This window comes from Mobula hypostoma, chromosome 14 (assembly GCF_963921235.1).
Source record: "Mobula hypostoma chromosome 14, sMobHyp1.1, whole genome shotgun sequence".
Classification (NCBI taxonomy): domain Eukaryota; kingdom Metazoa; phylum Chordata; class Chondrichthyes; order Myliobatiformes; family Myliobatidae; genus Mobula; species Mobula hypostoma.
The window spans coordinates 55,001,420-55,024,920 of record NC_086110.1 but is presented as its reverse complement, the minus strand read 5'-3'; the positions used below and the strand labels follow the sequence as shown (position 1 = coordinate 55,024,920).

The following is a 23,501-nucleotide window of genomic DNA, read 5'->3' as shown; positions in this document are numbered from 1 at the left end:
CAAGTGAATGAGGCTTATAACCTTAGAGAGTTCTGAAGTTCAAACCAATTTATTTATTTCATCTCACCTTTCTCACGTGTTTCCAACATTTTAAAGTGAAACATTACAATGCTTGTCCAGTTACATTGCATCTCCTGAAGTGCTTGCCTGAAAGAACTTCAACAAGCCAACAGACACTGAGCACTTCTCTGGTTCTATCCACACTCAGTCATATCCTTGGAAGAGGGGCAGGCAGTTATAATTGTTCTCCTTTTAAGAAAGCACTCAGGAAGCTGAATAGTCTAAAGGTAGATAAATCTCCCGGACCAGATGGAATGCACCCTCATGTTCTGAAGGAAGAAGCTGTGGAGATTGTGGAGGCATTAGCGATGATCTTTCAAAAGTAGATAGATTCTGGCATTGTTCTGGAGGACTGGAAGATTGCAAATGTCACTCCGCTATTTAAGAAGGGGGCAAGGAAGCAAAAAGGAAATTATAGACCTGTTAGCTTGACATCAGTGGTTGGGAAGTTGTTGGAGTCGATTGTCAAGGATGAGGTTACGGAGTACCTGGAGGCATATGACAAGATAGGCAGAACTCAGCATGGTTTCCTCAAAGGAAAATCCTGCCTGAGAAACCCATTACAATTTTTTTGAGAAAATTACCAGTAGGCTAGACAAGGGAGATGCAGTGGATGTTGTTTATCTGGATTTTCAGAAGGCCTTTGACAAGGTGTCACACATAAGGCTACCTAACAAGATAAAAGCCCATGGAATTATGGGAAAGTTACATACGTGGATAGGGCATTGGCTGATTGGCAGGAAACAGAGAGTGGGAATAAAGGGGTCCTATTCTTTTTGGCTGCCAGTTACCAGTGGTGTTCCACAGGGGTCCATGTTGGGGCCGCTTCTTTCTACATTGTACATCAACGATTTGGATTATGGAATAGATGGCTTTGTGGCTAAATTTGCTGACGATACGAAGATAGGTGGAGGGGCCGGTAGTGCTGAGGAAACAGAGAGTCTGCAGAGAGGCTTGGATAGATTGGAAGAATGGGCAAAGAAGTGGCAAATGAAATACAATGTTGGAAAGTGTATGGTTATGCACTTTGGCAGAAGAAATAAATGGACAGACTATTATTTTAATGGGGTGAGAATTCAAAGTTCTGAGATGCAACGGGACTTGGGAGTCCTCATGCAGGATAACCTTAAGGTTAACCTCCAGGTTGAGTCGGTGGTGAAGAAGGTGAATGCAATGTTGGCATTCATTTCTAGAGGAATAGAGTATAGGAGCAGGGATGTGATGTTGAGGCTCTATAAGACGCTGGTGAGACCTCATTTGGAGTACTGTGGGCAGTTTTGGTCTCCTTATTTAAGAACGGATGTGCTGACGTTGGAGAGGGTACAGAGAAGATTCACTGGAATGATTCCGGGAATGAGAGGGTTAACATATGAGGGACGTTTGACCGCTCTTGGACTGTACTCGTTGCAGTTTAGAAGAATGAGGAGGGAACTCATAGAAACATTTGGAATGTTGAAAGGCATGGACAGACTGGATGTGGCAAAGTTGTTTCCCATGATGGGGGAGTCTAGTACGAGAGGGCATGACTTAAGGATTGAAGGGTGCCTGTTCAGAACAGAGATGTGAAGAAATTTTTTTAGCCAGAGGGTTGTGAATCTATGGAATTTGTTTCCATGGGTGGCAGTGGAGGCCAAGTCATTGGGTGTATTTAAGGCAGAGACTGATAGGTATCTGAGTAGCCAGGGCATCAAAGGTTATGGTGAGAAAGCGGGGGACTGGGACTAAATGGGAGAATGGATCAGCCCATGATAAAATGGCGGATCAGACTTGATGGGCAGAATGGCCGACTTCTGCTCCTTTGTCTTATGGTCTTATTATTGCTCAGATGTTTTCTAGACATTCTAAAATGTTACAAGCAACTTTTCCATCACATACAGTAACTGTTATTTTCCATTCCCTCAAGGGTGAATACTGACACAACCATCAACTATTGCTAGATGATCGCCAGTCTGAAGTAGACTAGTGTTCCTGTGAAAGAGTTGACCACACATGAAGGCTTGCACATTCCAAGTTACAGTACTAGCTGATGTTTAGTGATTTCTTCTAAAGATTTTGTGGAGAAAGGCCAATGTATGAATCCTCCTGCTAAAAGACATGAAGGGTTGGGTCCTCCATGATAACCTCACACAGGTTTCACTGAGGGGATGTCTGAAGAAGAAACGTTAGTGACATGTAAATTTGTCACTAACATTGTAAACATTCGCCAGGAATGCAGTGAAATGCGTGGAATGAAGAAAATATAATATCCTGATGAAATGAATGCATTTTATTAATATAGAGTAAAACACACAAAATGTTAGAGAAACTCGGCAAATCAATCAGTATCTATGGGGAGGAATGAGAAGTCAACGTTTCATGCTGAGACCCTTCATTGGGACATGACCTGAAATGTCAACTGTTTATTGCTCTCCATAGATACTACCTGACCTGCTGAGTTCCTCCAGCATTTTCTCTGTGTTTTACTCTGGGTTTCCAATATCCGCAGAATCTCTTGTGTTTTATACACATTGCTTTTTTGGGGTGAGGGGACAATTGTCTATATTGTAACAACCACCCCTCTTTGTGTTCAGTACTGTGCAAAAGTCTTAGGCACATATAATTAGTTATGGTGCCTAAGACTTGCATCAAATTATATTTGTCAACGCGGAGCAGAAAGCAAGTTTTTAAAGCTGCCAAGAGGAAAGGATGTTGAGAACAGTGAGGGTGGAGTGCCATGGGAGGGGTGTGGGACAGATGGCAGAGGAAGAGTGCCAGGGCAGGGGTTGGCACAGGTGCAGATACACACAGCCCTGAGACACTAGTCGAGGTCATTTGATTCCAAACAATTGGCTTATTGGATCATTACAGAATATCTCTCTGGTGCTTCCTGCTCTTTCCCCTCTCCTTTCCCCTTTTCCCAACCATGGCTTCCCTCTTCCTGCCTCCCCTCTCCCACTCCCAATCCACAATAGAGACCCATATCAGAATTAGGTTATTCATCACTTGCATATGTCAGGATTTTTTTTAGTGGGAGCAGTACAATGCAATACCTAATATTACTACAGTACTGTGTAAAAGTCTTAGACACCCTAGCTAGATACAGATATATATAATTATTCTGCTTTTAAGATTAGCATTGAGATGCTTTCTAGACCTTCTAAAATGAGACAAGCTATCACTCCATCAGATAACAACAGTCACTCAAGGGTGAATACTGAGACAATCATCAACTGTTGCTAGATGATCACCAGCCTGAAGGATGCTAATGTTCCTGTGAAAGCTTAAATCCTTGCATACCCCAGTGTGATTGATCTATATATATATATCAGCACTGGACTTCAAGGTCAATGGTCCCGGGTTCGAATTCCACTGGCTCCTTGCATGCTTTCCATCTGCCCTGGGTTGAGTATGGAGCTATCAACTCAGCTGTGTTAAAAAATAGACAAATGGTAAGGAAGCAGCAAAAGAAAATGCTGCCCGATGAGTCACAAGGTGCGAAAGGGAACAACAAATTATATATATCAATAAGATGGCACCTGCATACAACAGTCCTTCAGCTGACATTTTCTAGTTAGTTCATGAAACCATATATTTCACTTCTTTTATATCTTTTATGACTGTTTTTCATCTTGAATGTGATTCTGGAACTCTTGGAGCCTGTGATTTGCAGCTTGGAGATCACTTGGGAGTTTCAGTGCACTGCAGTCTCCAAGAGGATTCTGGGAGGCAGAGATAATGTGCACGAACTTCATGGCGAGCAGGCTGCGGGAAGGGCAGGAGCCAACGTTTGACTTATTTTCACTGATTAAGGCTTCCATTGTTCACCAATTAAGGCAGTGAGGGAGATTGAAACATCAAGGCGAATGCAGGAAGTGAGCATTGGCTACCTGCCTTTTGATCACTGGGGGAGTGGCTCTGCTACAGGAGAGGGAAGTCTGCCCTTTGATTGTTAGGGAATCACTCTGCCAGAGAGGAGAGACCGTCTTGATCGCTGGAGGATTGCCCTGCTATCAGGGAGGGAAGAGGCTGCCACTCTGCCCTCAGAAAATTACCCAGGTTTTCTGAATTTTGGATATGGACTTGGAATATAGACTTTTTTTTTAGTCTTATAGTTTTTTTTATACTCTGTGTTTTTGCCCGATCTTTCTCGTTTTTCTTGTGGGCAGGGGAGGAGGATTTGAGGGTCAATGTGCTTATTCCGATTTTGCTTTTTTGTGCAGGGAGGAAGGATTGTGGTGGGGGGAGGGTTATTGATCATGCTGCAGTTCTTTTCTTTCTTGATTTCCTGGCTATCTGGAGAAGAATTTCAGAGATGTATACTTTGATAATAAATTAACCTTTATATATATATATATATATATATATATATATACACACACACACACACTGTACATAAACATGCATATATGTGTGTGTGTGTGTGTGTATGCCAAATACTTTTGCACAGTACTATAAAGACAGAGATTGCTGGAAGAATTCTACTATTTTGTAGAAAGAGAAAGAGTTAAAGTCTCATGTCTGGAACCGTTCAAAAGAGCTGAGGAAGAGAATCAGCTGCAGAGTAGGTGTTGAAATGCAGTGGGTGAAACAGAGGATATTTCACTCAGGGTGAAGTAACATCGTAAGTAAGAGGCAATTAAACCCAAATTAAGCATCTTGCTCTATATAAAATCAGTAGCTCATATTCTATAGTTTGTTATGTTGCTCCAGAGCCCCCGTCTGCAGCCTGTTGTGTCTCCATAATCCGTAGAATGGTGCTTTTCAAGATTACTCTTTCCCGGGAATAATGACAGGGGGCTTCACTCTATGGAATCAGCCTAGATTCTGTTTATAAACGGAACCAGTTGATTTAAGAAGCTTGGGATGCACACACGGAAACACAAGTGGCTGCTGGTGCTGGAATACGGAGCAACAACCATGATGTCACAGGTCCTTTTACTCCCGCCTCCCTCAGTGCTGCTCGACCAGAGTTCCTCCATATCGTTCTATTGGAGTGGCGCGGTAGGCATGGCGGTTACAGCTCCGATCACTGAGTGCGGTTTGATTCCTGCCACGTCCTGTAAGAAGTTTTGGAGGTTCCCCTGACTGCTTTGTTTTCCTCCCACGTTCCAAAGACTTGCCGTTAGGGTTAGTGTGTACTATATTGGCATCGGAACCATAGCGTCACTGGTGGGCTGACTTCTGCACAGTTCTCGGATTGTGATTGTTGTTGGCGCGAAATGACGCATTTCACTGTTCCTTTAGCTTTTATCGATGCTTTTATTTTGGCATGGACTTTGACTGATCCGATTGTGCACTGGCAGCACGACTTCACTTCTCTCTGCAACTCTGCGCAATGGCAAAAAGTACAAGGATCTTCGACCTGAAACCTTAACTGTTTCTCTTTCCACTGATGCTGCCTGACTACCTGAGTATTTCCAGCAATTCCTGTTGTTATTTTAGATTTTGAGCACCTGCTGGTTTGATTCTTGATTTTTACTCTTGGCATTTCGCGCGTTTCCAAGAGATCTGGAATATTGTGTTCGTCACATGAAAGTGGCCTTTAAGAAAATGATAAAGACGATCAATAGCTTGGTCCGGGAATGTACATTCCGTCTATTTTTCGTTCTTCGTTGTAAACATGCGAAGGAACTTTGTCACTATTCAGGTGAAAATCAAAAGGTACACCTCTCGATAAGGCGCCATCGTCAGGGCTCCCGTTCCTTTCGCCAGTTCCCGGCTACTGGTGGCTCCGTGCCTATCATGGGATGGTTCACAACGGAATGTTAACATCGCACAAATAGAAACCACTCGCACGGAAGTGATAAAAAGATGTCTCGGAGCTTTTTTTTTTAACGCTTATTACGGCTTCCTTCGGGAGTAAGTGAATAAAGTTAAAAGGGATTGCAAAAGAGTGTTTTTTTTAATGTCCCGTTTAATTACTGCTGCCACATACTAATTACTGCTGGGAGTTCTCGGCTCCCCTTTGCCTCAGAGCAGGCTACTCACCGTGCTGCCTTGCTGAACAGTGCACAAGCTCAAAGTTTAGTCTATGACTGTTTAACGCTCGACCCCAGCTCCTTCCATTCGCACTCGCAGCCCAGACTATGCACGCTTCAGAAGGAATGCATTCAGGGCTTGTTGACAGCGAGCAGCACCACCACTGCCCACCCTCCTACCCCTGTGTCCCGGGACCCCAGTAAGATGGAAGCAAGCGAGGAGGATATCCGCGCAACGGCACGGTTGTTCTGAAGACTGCCCCCTACAACAAGACGGTATCGGCGTCATGCTTTGTATCGTTGCATTTTCGCGAACCGTGCAGAAGCGAACGCGTGTACAATCGATGTCAGGGAAAGTCTTTGCTGATAATGAGCTTTGATTGTGGAAGTTTCAGGCTCCGGTTTCCAGGAACTGGCAAGGGATGGTACCGTGGATTTTAACATCGAGTTAAACTACTCCCAGAGTGACGGTAAGTTTCTTCACTGCTGAGTCCTTTCTCCGCATGCCTTGGCTGTTCTCCGCATGGTCTTTAGCTCAATGCGTTTGCTGTTAATCCATGATTGGAATCGGCTGCTACCAGCCCAATGATGTTGCAAACTAGCCTCCCTTTCCACCGGCTCCACAGAGAACTTGCCAGGTAGCCGAGTTTGGATGCTTGTCACCAACATGACAGGGAGGAGAGAGGAGGCGACTGGCAGTTGCCAATAGTAATCTGCTCCTTTAGCCTTCCATGACCATGTTAATCAGGAGTTATCCGAAACTGTCAGGCATTTTCAACTTGAAAAACGTTCCTTATTGTTTCCGAATCAGCGATCCAGTTACGCCCAGTTTAATATTTAAGTCCCGGTTGAATTTGAATCCGAATGGTATGAGAGATTAGCTCGAGCGGAACTGGCACATTTTACTGTGGTTGTGATGAATGCCGGTACAAAGTTAGATTATTCCCTAACAAGCACATATTTCACTGGGAAACTCCTAGCCATCAAAGGAAAGGGATGTGGGCACGGTAGGGATAATGAACGCTTACAACAATCAAGCCAGGTTTGAAAAGTTGCTGCCATGCTCGCCGCTCCTCAGAGTCGTGGAGCTAGAATCCGCGGAAGCCGGACATTCATTAATGAAAGAAAAACACAGAGAAAATGCTCAACAATTAGCGCCTCTGGTCGGCGACCTTATGTTCTACTGTAAGTCTATGCCAAAGGATGTTGTGTCTCCTCCTGAATAAGTAAATTTCTAGGTGTTGTAAACATCTAGGTGTTGCGTGTTGGCTCTTATTGATTTTAAAGGTACACAGAAGTCTCCATATAACCAACCCTCTTCTTTGTGCACAGATGACTCTGTCGCCCTCTGTAACGCACTGATATCACCATGCCCATCATTTCCCGAAGCAGCGACAACGACAACAGTAACCTGAGCGACTCGTCTTCTAGTTCCTTAAATCAGATTGCTCCCTTAATTCACGCCGAAACCGCTCCTGTCAAAGGAGCCTACTACCGACGGTCGGGAAGGATCCGCCGTGCAAATCAACTGACCCAAATAGACCAGAAGCAACACATCATCCTCAACGTGGGGGGTGCCAAGTACTTGGTGCCCTGGTTAACTTTGGACGAATTCCCACTTACACGACTTGGGAGATTAAAGTTTTGCCGCAACTATGAAGAAATCGTGCAGATCTGCGACGATTATGACGAGTCCTCCAACGAGTATTTCTTTGATAGGAACCCGTGCGCTTTCCGCATGATCATCACCTTCATTTCTGCGGGCAAACTGCGGCTTTTGAGAGAGATGTGTGCCCTGTCCTTCCAAGAAGAGCTTGCTTACTGGGGGATAGAGGAGGCCAACTTGGAGACCTGTTGCCGCAGGAAACTCATTCGGAGAGTCCGAGAGGTGGCGAAGATCAGGAAAGGAGAGGAGGTAGAGAGGAAGGAGGAGGAAGTCGATGATCTGGCTACGAACGGCAAATTGGGTTACTATATGGACAAACTGCGAGATATGGTGGAGAATCCTCATTCAGGACTGCCTGGGAAAGTGTTTGCCTGTCTTTCCATTTTATTTGTCACTATGACGGTAATTAGTCTTTGCATTGGTACAATGCCAGATTTAAGGTCGGAAGAAGACCGGGTAAGTCCCCTTATTTAATATAATGCACTGTCATTATATTTGGAGGTCCCATTAGTTCTTTATATCTGTGTAGAAAAACTTCTTATAAAACTATATAGTTGCAGTATTTAACTTTTAGGTCACATAATCATGTCGTTTCTATTAAATAGTTTACAACTTAGTCAAATCCCAATAATGAAGTTATTTGGTCTTCTCAGAGAATCAAAGAACTTATAGCTTGGAAATATATTTGACATTCAGGGCAATTATAAGACACAGGAGCAGAATTAGGCCATTTGGCCCATCGAGTCTACTGGAAGGAAATTATAAGGCCACCAACAGACTAATAAACAATCACTGCAATAAAACTTCCCTTGCCCAGAATTGGGTCAATATGCACATATTTTCTCTGTGCAAATTGGGCATAAAAGAGGTTTCTGCATGTTAGACCACAATGAGTATGTGTAGCACCAATGCTGAAATTGACTGTTGTTAGAAATTGGTGCTTGTGAAGGAAACCTATAATCTTGGTTACTGTCATGAAATTCTATAAGCACATGGCTGAGGATCTGTGAATGGCATATAACTAAAGACCTGCACTATCCCACTAATACCCTGCGCTTGGCATCTCCCAGTTTCATTGTTTCATGATTAGCATTGCAGAAAATTAATGTGGTGTTCTAATCACAACACTTTTGTTGCATATATTTTGCGTGCTATGCCTGCAATCACTTGCACCTTGATCATACTACACATCGCAATAGCTTACGGACACTTATGGCCTGGATATCAATTCATCCAGTGGCTGAGTGGTAGGGTGCTGGATGTTGGCGAGGGAAAGTGGGTGCCTTGACATAAGGCAGGTGCAGTTTTCTTCCTCCACTGCATTTTCTGTCATTTCCATGGCAAACGTTTCAGTCGCTGTGTGTGACTGTCATGGGCAGACTTCTTGACTTCGCACACTGAGCCAATTTCACTCACCTCAAAACTCAACTGTCTTCATGACCTATTGACTCACGTTCAAGCACTCTACAACATACATTCTCAATATTATTTAACTAATTTTGTTTATTATCAGCATAATTTGTGCTATTCTGCACACTTGGTCACATAGAGTTTCTCATAAAATCTATTTCGTTATTTCCTGTAAATGCCTACAGGAAAACGAATAATTGGGCAGTATATAGTGATGTGTAGAGTATGTACTTCAGTAATAAATTTACTTTAAACTTTGAACAGTAAGAATGGAAGTGTCACAGGACCTGTCAGGGATCATGCTGTTCCCATTTCAATGCATGAATCTGTACTGGAGCACCTCATCCCATTTCAGTTCATGAATTTATGCCTTAACACCTCATCCTATCAGTACATGAACCTGGATAACAGTACTTTTTAAAATACATATATTTTTACCCAAAATCTCATTTTTTCCCTGGAGATCAGAGAGGACATGACCACTACATTCGGCACAAGTTTAGTGCAGCAAAAGAGAGTAAAATCCAATTCCTACGCACTAGTCTCTAACTCCACTTTAATAAGAATCCTCGCTTCTGAGTGAAATGAAGACTGACATTGCAGTGACTAATCCCGAGACTCAAACATCAAATCTAGGTGGATGCTTCAGTCCAGATGTGACAGAAATGTGCACCATGATCCACCCTCTACCACTCTCAGGGGCTGCAAATCCTGAAGCTATGCCACAGCCCCAGTGATCAGTTTTAAGTCTAATTTTCAGTGCTGCCTTTATGGAGTTTACATGTTCTCCCATAGTTTTCTCCCATATCCAAAAGATATGCTACTTATTAGATGAAGTGACAATTATAAATTCCCCTCCTGGTAGGAGAGGAGACGAATGTTCATGGGTATGTGACTGAGATTAAATTACAAAGTAATAAGAGAGGCATTGGGATTAATGGGATTTCTGTAGCACTTGACAGAGATCTGATGGTCAGAAGGGCTTCCTAACGCACAATAATATGAGAAATGAGAAAATGCACTCCTGTCTGGCTACCTATCTCAATACTGCTTATAAGGCTTTATGTCTCAATTCTTTGTACAAGATCATGTATAGGAATTAATTTTTTTTTGGCTTTTGGAGGGTTTATATTTTTAACAGGGATGGCAAGATGGAGATACGTCTCTACCAAAGGAAGTGTAAAGTGCTTCTCCCCTCCACTAGCCTATAGGTCACCCTTGGGCAAGGTGCAGCACCTGCTTAACCCCCCCCCCCAACCCTTCCCGCTGATCAGCATCACATGAAGCCATGGGAGCATAGATAGTTGGTTGAGCAGCTGTTGCCTATCATAAGTCCTGGTTATGCTAGGCAGACAGGCTCTTAAGAGGTCTGATAATGGCCGGGGTCACCCGTCTTGTAAAGACATGGTCCAGAAGAAGGCAATGGCAAGACGCTTTTGCCAAGAACATTCATGGTCGTAAGACGTGGCACGTAATGATGATGGCAATATTCTTAATAAGATGGGGTGTATGGGTGGATGTGTATGCACAAAACCACCACCTTGCACTGGATGTGCTGTGCCCCTCTATCCAACACTTATATCCTACACTTGTCCTTCATTACAACAGTGACTGTACATCATAAATGTTTCATTTGTTTGGAAACACTCTGGAATTTTCAAAGATTCATTTATTATTGAAGTAAGCATGCAGTATACAATTCTGAGATTCTTCCTCTCCAGATAGTCACGAAACAAAGGAAAAACCATGGAAGTCAGAGATACAGCAGACCTACCCTTTCCACACACACACACACACACACACAAAGAATGCCAACACGATCATCTACCTCTCCCAAACTCTCCTCCACCTGCAGGAGTGCATATAAACAACAAGAACTTTGGAACAAGAACCTCTTCTGTTTTTAAATATTTCCTTTTTCTGTCTTATTTCAAAATGTGCAGGTGTTTCAACCAAACAAAATTAACGGTTGAAAGAAAAAGCTTTGCAAGTAAAAGCATTTTTAAATTCTAATAAAACTAAATATTTTAATATGAAGATATGAAATTAGATATTTCTAGATAAATCTGTATTTCAAGAAAAAAGAAGGAAATTTGCAGCAGAACTCAAACCCAACTTAACCATACATTAAACAGCCCAAGTAAGAGAAATTCAAGTTACAGCAGATTAATGGGCAAATATGATGCTTTAAATAAACCATTTTATCGAAGAATTTGCATTTTGAACACTCAGTCCAAACAGACTTCAGAATCAGTTCATTTATTTAAGATCTTCACCTTTGATCAAATCTGTCCCCCTTCAATCCTTTGTCAGATTAGTGCCCATCAGATTAAAATGGAAAGAGGTTTATCGGTGCTTAAGCTTGTGATGGAAGTTTCATTGAAATTGGCCAAACTGATTTCATTTTGGACTATTAACACTGAACCGAGATGGGAAAACACATACAAAAGTGCTGGAGGAAATCAGCAGATCAGGCAGCATAAATGGAGAGGAATAACAGTTAACGTTTTGGGCCAAGAATCTTCATTAGGACTCAGACAGAATGCTTTAATGTTATCTGCCCTTGACACATTTAACCTAATTCTAAAAAAAAGATAACTGTCCATGAGTACTGCCAGATCTCATTCAGAACCAATTCTAGATATACTGGATAAATGAGAATCATTGTTGATTTCTAATGTGTCTTAGGGTGTCTTCCTTCATGAGGAAACTACAGTATATCTCATAATCATAGCTGTGTCACAGGTGTAGCAACAAGAAACAGCAGATGCTGAAATCTGGAGCAAACACAAGATGCTGAGTAAACTCAGAGCATAAGATCCAGGTGAAAGATCTCAACCTGAAACAACAGTTGTCTCTTTCCTGATGGTGCCAGATCCACTGACTTTTTTCAGCAGCTCATTTTTTGCCTCACGCCACATATAAGTTGGACAGAAAGCTCTGGTAAACAAATCAAAAACCAAACTTGACTACCTCCTCAAGGTAGTAGCATTATGACACATACATGAGTAAGTTTGTGGCTTTGACATCTATATTTTTCTGCTTTATGCAATTTTAGGCTTATTCAAGCTTCCGTTTTTAAGGTAGTGTTTCTTTTAAAGTTGGTTTATGGTTATCTTTGCCTAAAAGGTACGGAGTGTAATTTACTACCACATCAGCATAAAGAAAGTGTTGTTAATGGTGAAATCATATTGTTGGTACAGATTTATTTCTCCTTCTATTAATGAGACAGAAAACACAACCCAATTAATTTTCATAATTGGAATACATGCAAAGCTCTAAACACCAATATTCAATAAATTATTTCAGCAAACTTAAATTGCTGGCTAGCACACCAGATGGAAATACAAGAGACTGCAGATGCTGGAGTCTGCAGCAACACTCAAAGAGATGGAGGAACTCAGCTGGTCGGGCAACATCTATAGAGGGAAATTGAAAGTCAACATTATAAAGACCCAAAATGTCAACTGTCCATATCCCTCCATAGATGCTGCCTGGACCACTGAGGCCCCCTGCTGTATAGGCTAGTGTGTCAATTCTTTTATAATGTTATAAACATCAGGAAGAAAATTTCAGATAATTTCACTGTTCTCTGTATGTGGGACATGTTAATATTAAAACCGAACACAAGCAACAAGGGACACATTGATAGTACTCTTGGTTTAGATCAGAGATTTAGAATATCAAACAGTAATGCATTACATAAACCTAACATAACAATGTAATGAGGCACCGTATGCAGATTCAGATTCATTTATTTACCACATGTACATTGAAACATACAGGGAAATGCGTTGTTTGCGTTAACAACCAACACAATCTGAGGATGTGCTGGGGGCAGCCTGCAAGTGTTGCCCCACATTCTGGCACTAAATAGCATGCCATCGTGTTTAGCAGAACAACACAAGCTGCAACAGCAACAATGTGAGAACAAAAGAAAGCAACAACAGTGAAACAATACCCATTTCCTTCTTTCCACCCTACTCACACACACAGACCTGCTTCCAACCCCAGGACAGGTTGCCCTCTGGGCCTATGACCTCCATAGAAGTGTTAATTTTTGGTGAAGAAAATAAACCGAGTTCTCATCCAACCTGGGTGGACATAAAACTTTTATAGTGCTGTTTAAAGAAAAATAGGTTTTATATCCTGACCAATATTGTTTCCTCAATCAAACTACTTAATATATTACCCTAACATTTATTCTACTCATGTTTGTTGGAACTATGTTTTATGCAAACTGAGCACAACACTTCCCTACAACAACTTTAGTAACTGTTCTTCAGAAATGTTTTTTGACTGTACGCCATTTTCACATGACCTGAGATTATGAAAGGCACAATAGATAGAAGTTGTTTTGTCACCAGCCACACACACAAAGGCTCATACCAGCCCAGAGTCAACTGCCTACGTATAACTAGAGAACAGCGAATGTAATATCTGTAAAAGCTAAGGAACTATATACTAATGATATCTCATTCTATAATTATCTACAAAGCTCACTGGAGCATCAACGTATTCTGATCTGTTTTGCCTGATGCCTTTAGAAATTAGTAGTTTATAGTCTCAAAAATCACATTCTTTCTCATTTCATAATTCATCATTTTATTGGGTTCCTATATCATGGATGTCTATCTGCGGAGAAGGCAGGAGGTGTATAGTGCTGGTATATTTTCATCAGAGTCTGACAATGCTACAGTGTGATATGAATTACCAGAAAACAGCAGATACTTGCATTTGCACTGCTTCTCTCCTAAAGAAATACATGATGTGTTTTCTTAAGAACAATATTTTTGTAAATTACAAAGCATATAAAACAGTGATTTTTGACTATAAATTTGACTATATTTGTAGTCAGGTCTCATATTTGCATAATCATTCCTCATTTAGTGAGACTTCCTGGAATTTTTAAAAACAAAATTAAACTGACAGTCCAGAAGTTCTGAATATGGTAGAAACTTAAGGTATGATGGTATTCTAATGAATGAACATAACAGCTGCTAGTGGAATATAAGGGAAAAAAAAGCGAGCTGAAGAAAGAATTAATTTCTGACATATTCATTGATCCATTGCATATTCAGATTATTTTTGCTTCAGCATTGTTTGGGAAGTGAAAGGTGATTGGACCTAGATATCAATCCATTTAATACTGAGCTATCTCAACCAAAATTTTTTTTCTCTATTCTCCCTCCACATAATGCTTTCAATTGACCTACTCTGACTCCTGGTCCACCAATGCTTTAATTTTAAAATGTCTAAATACCTCTATGACCTCACCTCTCCCTTTCCCTGTAATTCCTCTTGTGGTTTTCAGGATCTTTGCACTCACTGAATTCTACTGTCTTGAGTATCGCTCATTGTTCCGTGACACACTATTGACTACCTAGTTCCTAAACTCTTGGAGTTCCCTCACTAACCCATCTACCTGTGCACCTCCACTTCTTTGAGCTCTTTCATGAAAGCTACCCAAGTTGTCTATGGATACGTGTATGGGATTTGGTATTAAATACTATTTGAAATGGTTCTATAATCATCCTGGCCACTCAATAACATTAATTTTATATATATATATACTTATTGTCATTAAATCTTTAGCTATGTACTGCTGCACCATTACATTAGTTCATAACTCATAATTTTCCAGATGCAATCTTCAACTGATTTCTCCTCTCAATCTCTCAATGCAAGATTCCTAATTATTAATTTATCTCCCCTGATAGTAACCTGAAAATATAATATTAAATCGTCTATGCTTTCAAATGGTCACTCTAAACAGTCTTCCAAGGCACATAAAATGTCTTCTTCCATCTTTCCTCACATCCGTGCTACTGATGTAAAAATCATCCATAATGATTTTGTTCAGTAAAATGTCAGTGAGCAGAGCTAACATAAAATTCTTCCTCTGATACAGTACAGGTTTCTCTGTGTGAGTCAAGCTATTGATCAACCAATGTGCATATTTAAATATGATGAAGAAAGTAACTTTTCAACATGTTCCAATATCAAATTCAGCATGTTGCTATATAAAAGGAAACTCCCTCAACTTTTAGTTTACCACCGCAGCAGGGAGTTCATAAAATTCACTTTGTCTTATCAACAAAATTATAAATGCTTTATTTGCTTAATAGTGTTGTCTTGTAATTAGGAACAACGGGCTTTATCAGTTATTTGACTAATATTCCGACCGTAAAAGGCCTTTACAGATTTTGCTCGGGGCTCATTACCAATTGCACCTAGGGCTTTTTTTTTTGAAAGACAATCTTTTATGATTGTTCTGTAAAACAATGAAAAATAGAATTGATTACTTGCTGCAGTATCTGAATGGGAACACCTTCTTTTAATTTGACAGCAAAATAAATAAGCTTGGGGAGAAATATGCCACATTAAGTTGAGGTAGAAACATAGAGCAAACAGCACAGAAGCTATTTTCACTTGTGTGTGGAAAGCAAAGCAAAAATCGTGAATGAGTTTATTTTACAACTGCACTTATTTCTGTAACTCAAATCAAAGGAACACGATTATTTTGATCACAGATCTACTTAATCCATATTTTGGGTTGCGGTAATGTTATTTATTCTAAATTTATGTTCCTCTCAGGTCTTCATGTGCTTTGTTAACCTTAATTTCCCAGTACGTATCTATCTGACTTTTAAACCCAACAATTGATCGTACATTTATATTCTTCTGAGACAACATTTTCACAATTCTTTCCAGAAATTCTTTATGCATTCAGTTTAAAATGACTTATTTCAATTCTGAGATGTACAAATGCATTTTTATATCTCATTGATGTGCCTTTTAATAAAAGTAGTGTTCACAAGGTCTCCCAGTAGGATGAGATGCTTTGCTGGACTAAACTGATAGAATGTCAGCATTTGAATGACTAGTAAGTGCCTCTTTCTAAAATGATAAATTCAACAATCTGCAAAAATCTTTAAAGCCTGCAGCACAAACTTACGTCTGATTTACAGATGTATCTTCCAACATAATCCAAATTCTTAGCACCTTCTATATTAATAATTTTTCTTTATGTTATGTCAGTATATTCCAAATTCAACATGAAAGAATAAACAGCATTCGGAATGCTCCAGAAAATGGGATTAATCTTTTGAGATCTGTCATTCACTGCAAGAGTCTTGGCTTTCAATAAGCAACTAATATGCTATGTTGACAGTATGCCAAAGCAGATTCCTTATATACAGTATCTGTTGTACAGCATGGCTGACAAGTTTAATCATTAAATATGCTGCACTGTCTGCATAGTGTAAGTGTACGTAATAGGATTTTCATCGAGCAGTTATTTAAACTGAGAAAATACTCATTTAACTTCCACATGTATCCTTTAGGTAGTGTTATCATTATGGACAATATCCTCAAAAATGATTTTAATACAAGCCATGTAATATTGCTGAGATCCCTGCTACTCTTTCCAGGTACAGCTCGAACCACAGTAGTTGTCTTTACCCCGTGATAATGAGGCATATTATGTGAAATTCTAACTGTCACTAGTTCGACAGCACAAAATCCATGTTGATTTCCAGATGACAAAATAGTTTGATTTCAACTGATTCTTAGTCCATGCAGGTCAATTAGTTATTGTAAACCCCACAAGCCTAAAACATCAGCCAAATATTAGGATATACTCATCATGTCACAGACATTAGTGAATTGGAATTCTTTATATGATAAAAATCAGATTTCCAGTATTTTCAAACTAGTAGCCTCACAATAAATTCTTGTTACTCTCCTTTGGATATCCACTGGTTTGGATTTTCTATTATTCATATATCTAAGATACATTCCAGTCACCCACATAGATTCTTTCTTAGATTAATATATTAAAAGTTGAGGAGAACTGAGTTCATTGTTAAACTTTATTTTAAACTTTAACGTTATACAATATCATATGTATCACTACAACCAGGATGAATGCAGTCTTTTTGCATTGTGTTATCCAGTGCAATTTAAACAATTCCCATGCAAGGTGAATGTAATATATCAATTTTTACTGATTATCTCAATAAAGGACTGGATAATGCATTTGCTACAGTGCAGTCTTGACTTTATCATCACTCCACTGCATCAAGGAAGTGCGAGTGAAGAAAGAATCAAGCATTTCATGTTCATATCTGGTCGCCTCATTATAGGAAGGATGTGGAAGTTTTAGAGGTGATTTACCAGTATGCTGCCTGGATTAGGGGGCAAATCTAATTTGAAGAGATTGAGTGAGCTATGTTTTTTCTTTTTGGAGTGAAGGAGAATGAGACGTGACTTGACAGAAATGTGCAAGATGACAAGGGGCATTGATAGAGTGTATAGCCGGAAATTTTTCCAAGGGCAGGAATGGCTAATACCAAAGGGCATAATTTTAAGGTGATTGGAGGAAAGAATGAGGGTTGTCAGAGGTAGTTTTTTAAGACAGAGACTGGTAAGTGCATGGAGTGCCCTGCCGGGGGTGGTGATAGAGGTAGATACATTAGGGACACTTAATAGCCTTATTGATTGGTGCATGAATGAAAGAAAAATGGAGGTTATGCAAGAAGGAAGCATTAGATTGATCTTGGAGCAGGTTAGAACATGCATACAGTATCATAGGCTAAAAGGCCTGTACTGTGCTGCACTGTACAATGTTCTAATATTAGCTAATTAGTGTATAATATATTCTTATACCTTCTGCTATTTAGTGGATGTGTACTTCCAATTAGTATTTAATTAATTTTCCTTTACTATTCCGATATCTAACACTTCCATTAGGATATCTGGGAATTGATGAGAGAAGATTTAAGAGGTTGCCTTCTATTAACTAGCATCTTCACAGTAGCCAATAAATTTCCCATCTAGGTGATGTTAAACATAGGACAAAGCCCTGAGGAAGTCCTTTTGTGATGTCTTAGGTTAAATGTTTCCTTGAAGTCATTTCGGTCCCCAGAATTCAGCTCTGTTGTCCAAGTTGCACCAAGAGATTTAGAGCTAAATAATACCAGCAGAATCAGAGCAAGCATTTATTGGTAAGTTAATGCCTCTAGGAGTACAGTCATCCTGCATGGAAACAGATTCTTTGGGCCACCTAGCTCTAAGCACCCAACACAAATCCCATTTTTATTCTCTCCATTTCAACTCAGCTCAACCCAGAATCTGTCATTCACCTGCACATTTGGGACAATTTACAAAGGCCGATCAACTTATAAGAAGGAAACACTTGCTGTCACAGGGACAATTCGCAAGCCCCACGCAGACAGCACCAGAGATCAGAGTGAACCTGAGTAAATGGACTGTGACATGGCTGCATTACTGTGTCGCCCAAGGCTGGTCATGTCTCCATCTCCATTGATGATTAAGCATAGACTGATTGGTGGGAATTAGCTGAAATGGATTCATGCTTCTTTTTCTGGACAGGAGCCAGCAAAGTGATGTGCTGCTTTGTCAGGGAGATGCCAGTTTACAGTTATATTGGATGAGCACGGTTAAAGATGCAACTAATTCTAAAACACAGCTCCCGAATGCTACAGTCAAAATATTAGCACTACACAGTGTTTCCCAAATAAAACACACTCAGTGATGTCTTGATTTTACAAATCTGAAAAGCAAGCAGGGCTGCAAGTAGCAAGCCTTTCTTCAAATGCAAAATCCTTAATATCCACCCAACATGACAGATTGGATCTTGGTTTAATGTTTCCTCAGAAGACTGCATGTGCCACATTTCCTCAGAATTGTCTTAGCACAGGCTATGGTTTGTGCTGATTTTCTGAACCCACGCCTTTGATTTATCAACAAGAACAAGGGTCCAGAGGAGGTTCACAAGGATGATTCCAGGAATGAAAAGGTTATCATAACAAGGAACATTTGATGGCTCTGGGTCTGTACTCACTGGAATCAGAAGGATGAGGGGGTTCTCATTGAAACCTTTCGAATGTTAAAAGGCTAGACAGAGTAGATGTGGAAAGGATGCTTCCCATGGTGGGAGAGTCTATGACAAGAGGGCACAGCCTCAGGATAGAGGGGTGCCCTTTTAAAACAGAGATGCGGAGTAATTTCATCAGCCAAAGGGTGGTAAATTCGTGGAAATTGTTGCCACATGCAGCTGTGGAGGCTAGGTCATTGGGTGTATTTAAGGCAGAGATTGATAGGTTCTTGACTGGACATGGCATCAAAGGTTACAGGGAGAAGGCCTGGAACTGGAGTTGAGGAGGGGAAAAAAGGACCAGCCATGATTGAATGGTGGAGCAGACTCGATGGGCCAGATGGCATAATTCTGCTCCTATGGCTTATGGTCTTATAGTCTAATATCTTAGCAGTATCTGAACTTGAGTTTAGTAGGCAGATTTCCATATGATTTGCAAGTGCTTCCACCATCTTCTAAACATTAATAATGGAATTCTTAATCAGTAATATTCAAGATAAATAAATGATTGCAAGATTTATTGGATATTAAGTGAAAAGGGAGCAGATCTTTGAATTAATGAAATTTGTAATTTGTGAACTGCTGATTAGATATTCAAATAATACATTTTTTATTACTAATTATGTGTATTTCCTTTTTTTTTGGCATTTTGTCTGCAGGATAAATGTTCCCAGAGGTGCTATAACATGTTCATAATAGAAACCATCTGTGTAGCCTGGTTCTCCTTGGAGTTTGTGTTACGTTTTATTCAGGCACGAAGCAAGTGGCAGTTTCTGAGAGGACCTTTGAACATTATTGACATATTGGCAATTCTACCGTATTACATTTCGCTCTTGGTTGACAAAGGACCCGGAGATAGTTATAAATCTTCAGGAAGCAACATCTATTTGGAAAAGTTGGGGCTGGTGCTCCGAATATTGCGGGCCTTGAGGATTCTGTATGTCATGAGACTTGCCAGGCACTCCCTGGGCCTTCAGACACTGGGTCTTACTGTGCAGCGGAGCGTTCGTGAGTTTGGACTCTTGCTTCTTTTCCTCTGCGTGTCTGTCACTCTATTTGCACCACTTGTCTACCTTGCAGAGAAAAAGACAGGAAAAGGAGGAGACTTCAGCAGTATTCCTGCATCCTATTGGTGGGCTATCATTTCTATGACAACAGTCGGGTATGGCGACATGGTGCCTCAGAGTATTCCTGGGCAGGTGGTGGCTCTAAGCAGCATCCTCAGTGGGATCCTAATAATGGCATTTCCCGCAACTTCTATTTTCCATGCATTTTCCCGTGCATATGTTGAACTAAAACAAGAACAAGAGAGGGCCCAGGCCCGGCTGAAATGCATTGAAAAGGCAGCAAAGCACTCAGAGAATGAAGGCTTCAATGACACAAACAATTGCTCTAATGAATTTATTGGCAAAGAGAAAAAAGTTTTCAATTACTTGTAATTTTATGGATTGGTTCGTTGTTGCTCCTTATTTGTGTTGAATTACAAGGAATGTATAGCACTACAAAAGGCCATTTGCCCAAGTAACCTGTGGTAGTGTTTATACTCTACACAAACCTTCTCTCATTCCATCTACCTCATCTCAGACTTACAGTATATCTTTTTATTCCCTTTTCTCTCCTGTCCTTATCTACTTTCCTTCTGAACAAATTCAAGCCCACTAATATTCCAAATAATAGTGATTTACAAATGCAAACTGGTTCCTCAGTTAAAAAAAACAAATTCCTTAATTTGGATTCTTCCTTGGGAAACACTAGGGGCAACATTAATTCTCAATACTGGGTCAGTTTTAGTGGGTTGAGAACTTAAATTATAAAAGCAGAAATAGCAATGCAGTTTGCTTAAAACCTGCTCTTTCCTTGTTAAATAAAATGGCGGAAGCGGTAGGTGGCAATCCTTACCCTGGAAGAAGGCCATGTGATAAACCCTTTGAAGAAACACTGTGCTTCTTTTTATTTAAAGAAAACAGCTACTTTTGACATGTTGGACATAATTTCTGGGCCCTGACAAATCCAGCAGATAAGCCAATCAAACACGTCTAATGGATCTTGAGTAGGACCAAATGTTCTTAGCAAGATTAATCAGTTAATCCCTGCAATATATCTAACAACCACACACTACTTGTTTGAACCCTTGACTGAGAACTATTTGTATACCACCTGAACACGGATCGATCCTATAACGCCAGGCTCCTCAAAATCAAAAGTGATTTCTCCTGTGGTCAAAATCTTGAATCCTTCAACAAGAATTGAACATTGATTTCTTCTCCTTGTCATTCTCTACAGCTTCCAGCACCACACAATCACCAATTCCATCCTTAACTGTCATCTCTTACCAAACATAATTTCCAGTATAGTGACAATCTTTCTCATTCTCAGCACTAACTCCCATCCTTGGGATTTCTTCCTTATCTGCTAAATAGTTTTGGCAAAAATTATTCCCTTTCTCAATTCCTGTTCCTTTACTGTGTGCTGAGCGCTTCCCCATCCAATGGATAGTCAGTTTATCAATCAGGTAGGTTGCCAGCCAGAAAAGCTGGACGAATCATTTGAAAGACATCTTGCTGTTAGCAACAGCAGAACACACAAGGATCTCATCCTCCAGTGTCTCACATTATTACACCATGTGGCCACAATCCCTCCAACCTCAGCTCTCAGGAAGCGCAGCCCTATAAATATCAAGACCCTTTCTTGAAAGATCAGAAGTAACAAGCCTGGTTATCCCTGATTCAGATTTGAATTTTAATCCCACATAAAGAAATTGACCAGGGCAGCATTTCTACACGTAAGAAATAAAGGTATGTCCATCTTTATCAAGTAACCTTTGTATCGAATAGACTACAGTACTGTGCAAAAGTCTTAGGTACACACACACACACATACTCTCACACTCACAGACACACAAATACAAACACACACTCAGACACACATACATACAAACATACACACACACACACTCTCACACTCAGACACACAAATACAAACACACACTCAGACACATACATACAGACATACACACACACACACACACATACTCACACTCACACACAAATACAAACACACACTCAGACACACATACATACAGACATACACACAAACACACACAGTCACAGACACACACAAATACAAACACACAGTCACAGACACACACACACACGCACACACACACACACACACACACACAGTTCTGTAGTAATTTTATGTTTTGCACTGTACTACTCCAAAAAAAATCATGACCTATGTGAGTGATGATAAACTTGATTCTGATATGGACCTCTGTTGTGGACTGAGAGTAGGAAGGGAGTAGGGTTGGGAAAACTGGAAGGGAAAGGGTAGAGGAGAGGGAGTGGAAAGCACCAGAGAGACATTTTGTAATGATCAATAAGCAAATTGTTTGGCATCAAATGATCTTGCCTGGTGTCTCGGGGCTGGGTTTCTCTACATCCGCACCACTGCCTGCCCCTGGTACTCCTTCTATGCAATCTGTCCCACTCACCTCCCATGGCACTTGATCTTTGGCATTCCCAACATCCTATGCTCTCACAAGGTTTACAAACTCGCTCTCTGCTTCACGTTGATAAATACAGTACTGTGCCAAAGTCTTATGTACCTGAGCTATATATATGTGCTTAAGACTTTTGCACAGTATTTGTATATTACTGCAACGCACTTTTTACTGGTCTTCCAAAGCAATCTATTGACAAAATTCAACTCATTCAGAAATGCTGCTGCTGGACTTTTAACTAAAATCAGGATGAGCAAGCATATCACTTCCATCCTAACTATGAGGGGTGATTGATAAGTTCGTGGCCTAAGGTAGGAGGAGTCAATTTTAGAAAACCTAGCACATTTATTTTTCAACATAGTCCCCTCCTATATTTACACACTTAGTCCAGCAGTTGGGGAGCATACAGATCCCTTCTTTGTAGAAGTCGGCGTCTTGGACCTCCAGAAAGTGGTCAACAGCAAGGGTGATTGATAAGTTCGTGGCCTAAGGTAGAAGGCGATGAGTTAACTTCAAACTTCCTGCATAATCACTCAAAAAGTTGAACTGCATGTGCATGAACGGGAGCTGTATAACTCATCTCCTTCTACCTTAGGCCACGAACTTATCAATCACCCCTGCTGTGGACCACTTCCTGGAGGTCCAAGACGCCGATTTCTACAAAGAAGGGATCCGTAGGCTCCACGACTGCTGGACTAAGTGTGTAAATATAGGAGGGGACTACGTTGAAAAATAAATGTGCTAGGTTTTCTAAAATTGACTCCTTCTACCTTAGGCCACGAATTTATCAATCACCCCTCGTACAGTACTCTGCATTGACTTCCTATATCTTTTACAATTGATTTTAATATTATTTTACTTGTTTTTAAAGCTTTCAATGGTCTTATAATCCTGTTCAAGCTCCCAGGTCTTCTCCTGCTGGTCTCTTAAGTTCAAACAATCTCCCTCAAAAGATAATTGGCAGATCAGCTTTTTTAAACGACGCTCCTAAACTGTGGAACTTAA

The 23,501-nt window shown here is 40.5% G+C and overlaps 1 protein-coding gene across 1 annotated transcript; it reads left to right on the top strand.

Annotated features, from left to right (window-relative positions):
* Positions 1 to 5,004: 5,004 nt before the first annotated feature.
* kcng4a (potassium voltage-gated channel, subfamily G, member 4a) lies at positions 5,005 to 22,793 on the top strand. Its single transcript, XM_063067145.1, has 3 exons — positions 5,005 to 6,487; positions 7,350 to 8,139; positions 19,654 to 22,793. The coding sequence occupies exons 2-3, from the start codon at positions 7,387 to 7,389 to the stop codon at positions 20,431 to 20,433; spliced, it is 1,533 nt and encodes a 510-aa protein (XP_062923215.1). The 5' UTR covers positions 5,005 to 6,487; positions 7,350 to 7,386; the 3' UTR covers positions 20,434 to 22,793.
* Positions 22,794 to 23,501: the final 708 nt, after the last annotated feature.

What these genes read in the sequence shown, in the direction of transcription:
- kcng4a (XM_063067145.1), top strand. Translation starts at nt 7,387, where the DNA reads ATGCCCATCATTTCCCGAAGCAGCGACAACGACAACAGTAACCTGAGC. An exon ending in TAAGGTCGGAAGAAGACCGG is followed by an intron (nt 8,140 to 19,653) that starts GTAAGTCCCCTT and finishes TTTTGTCTGCAG; the next exon opens with GATAAATGTTCCCAGAGGTG.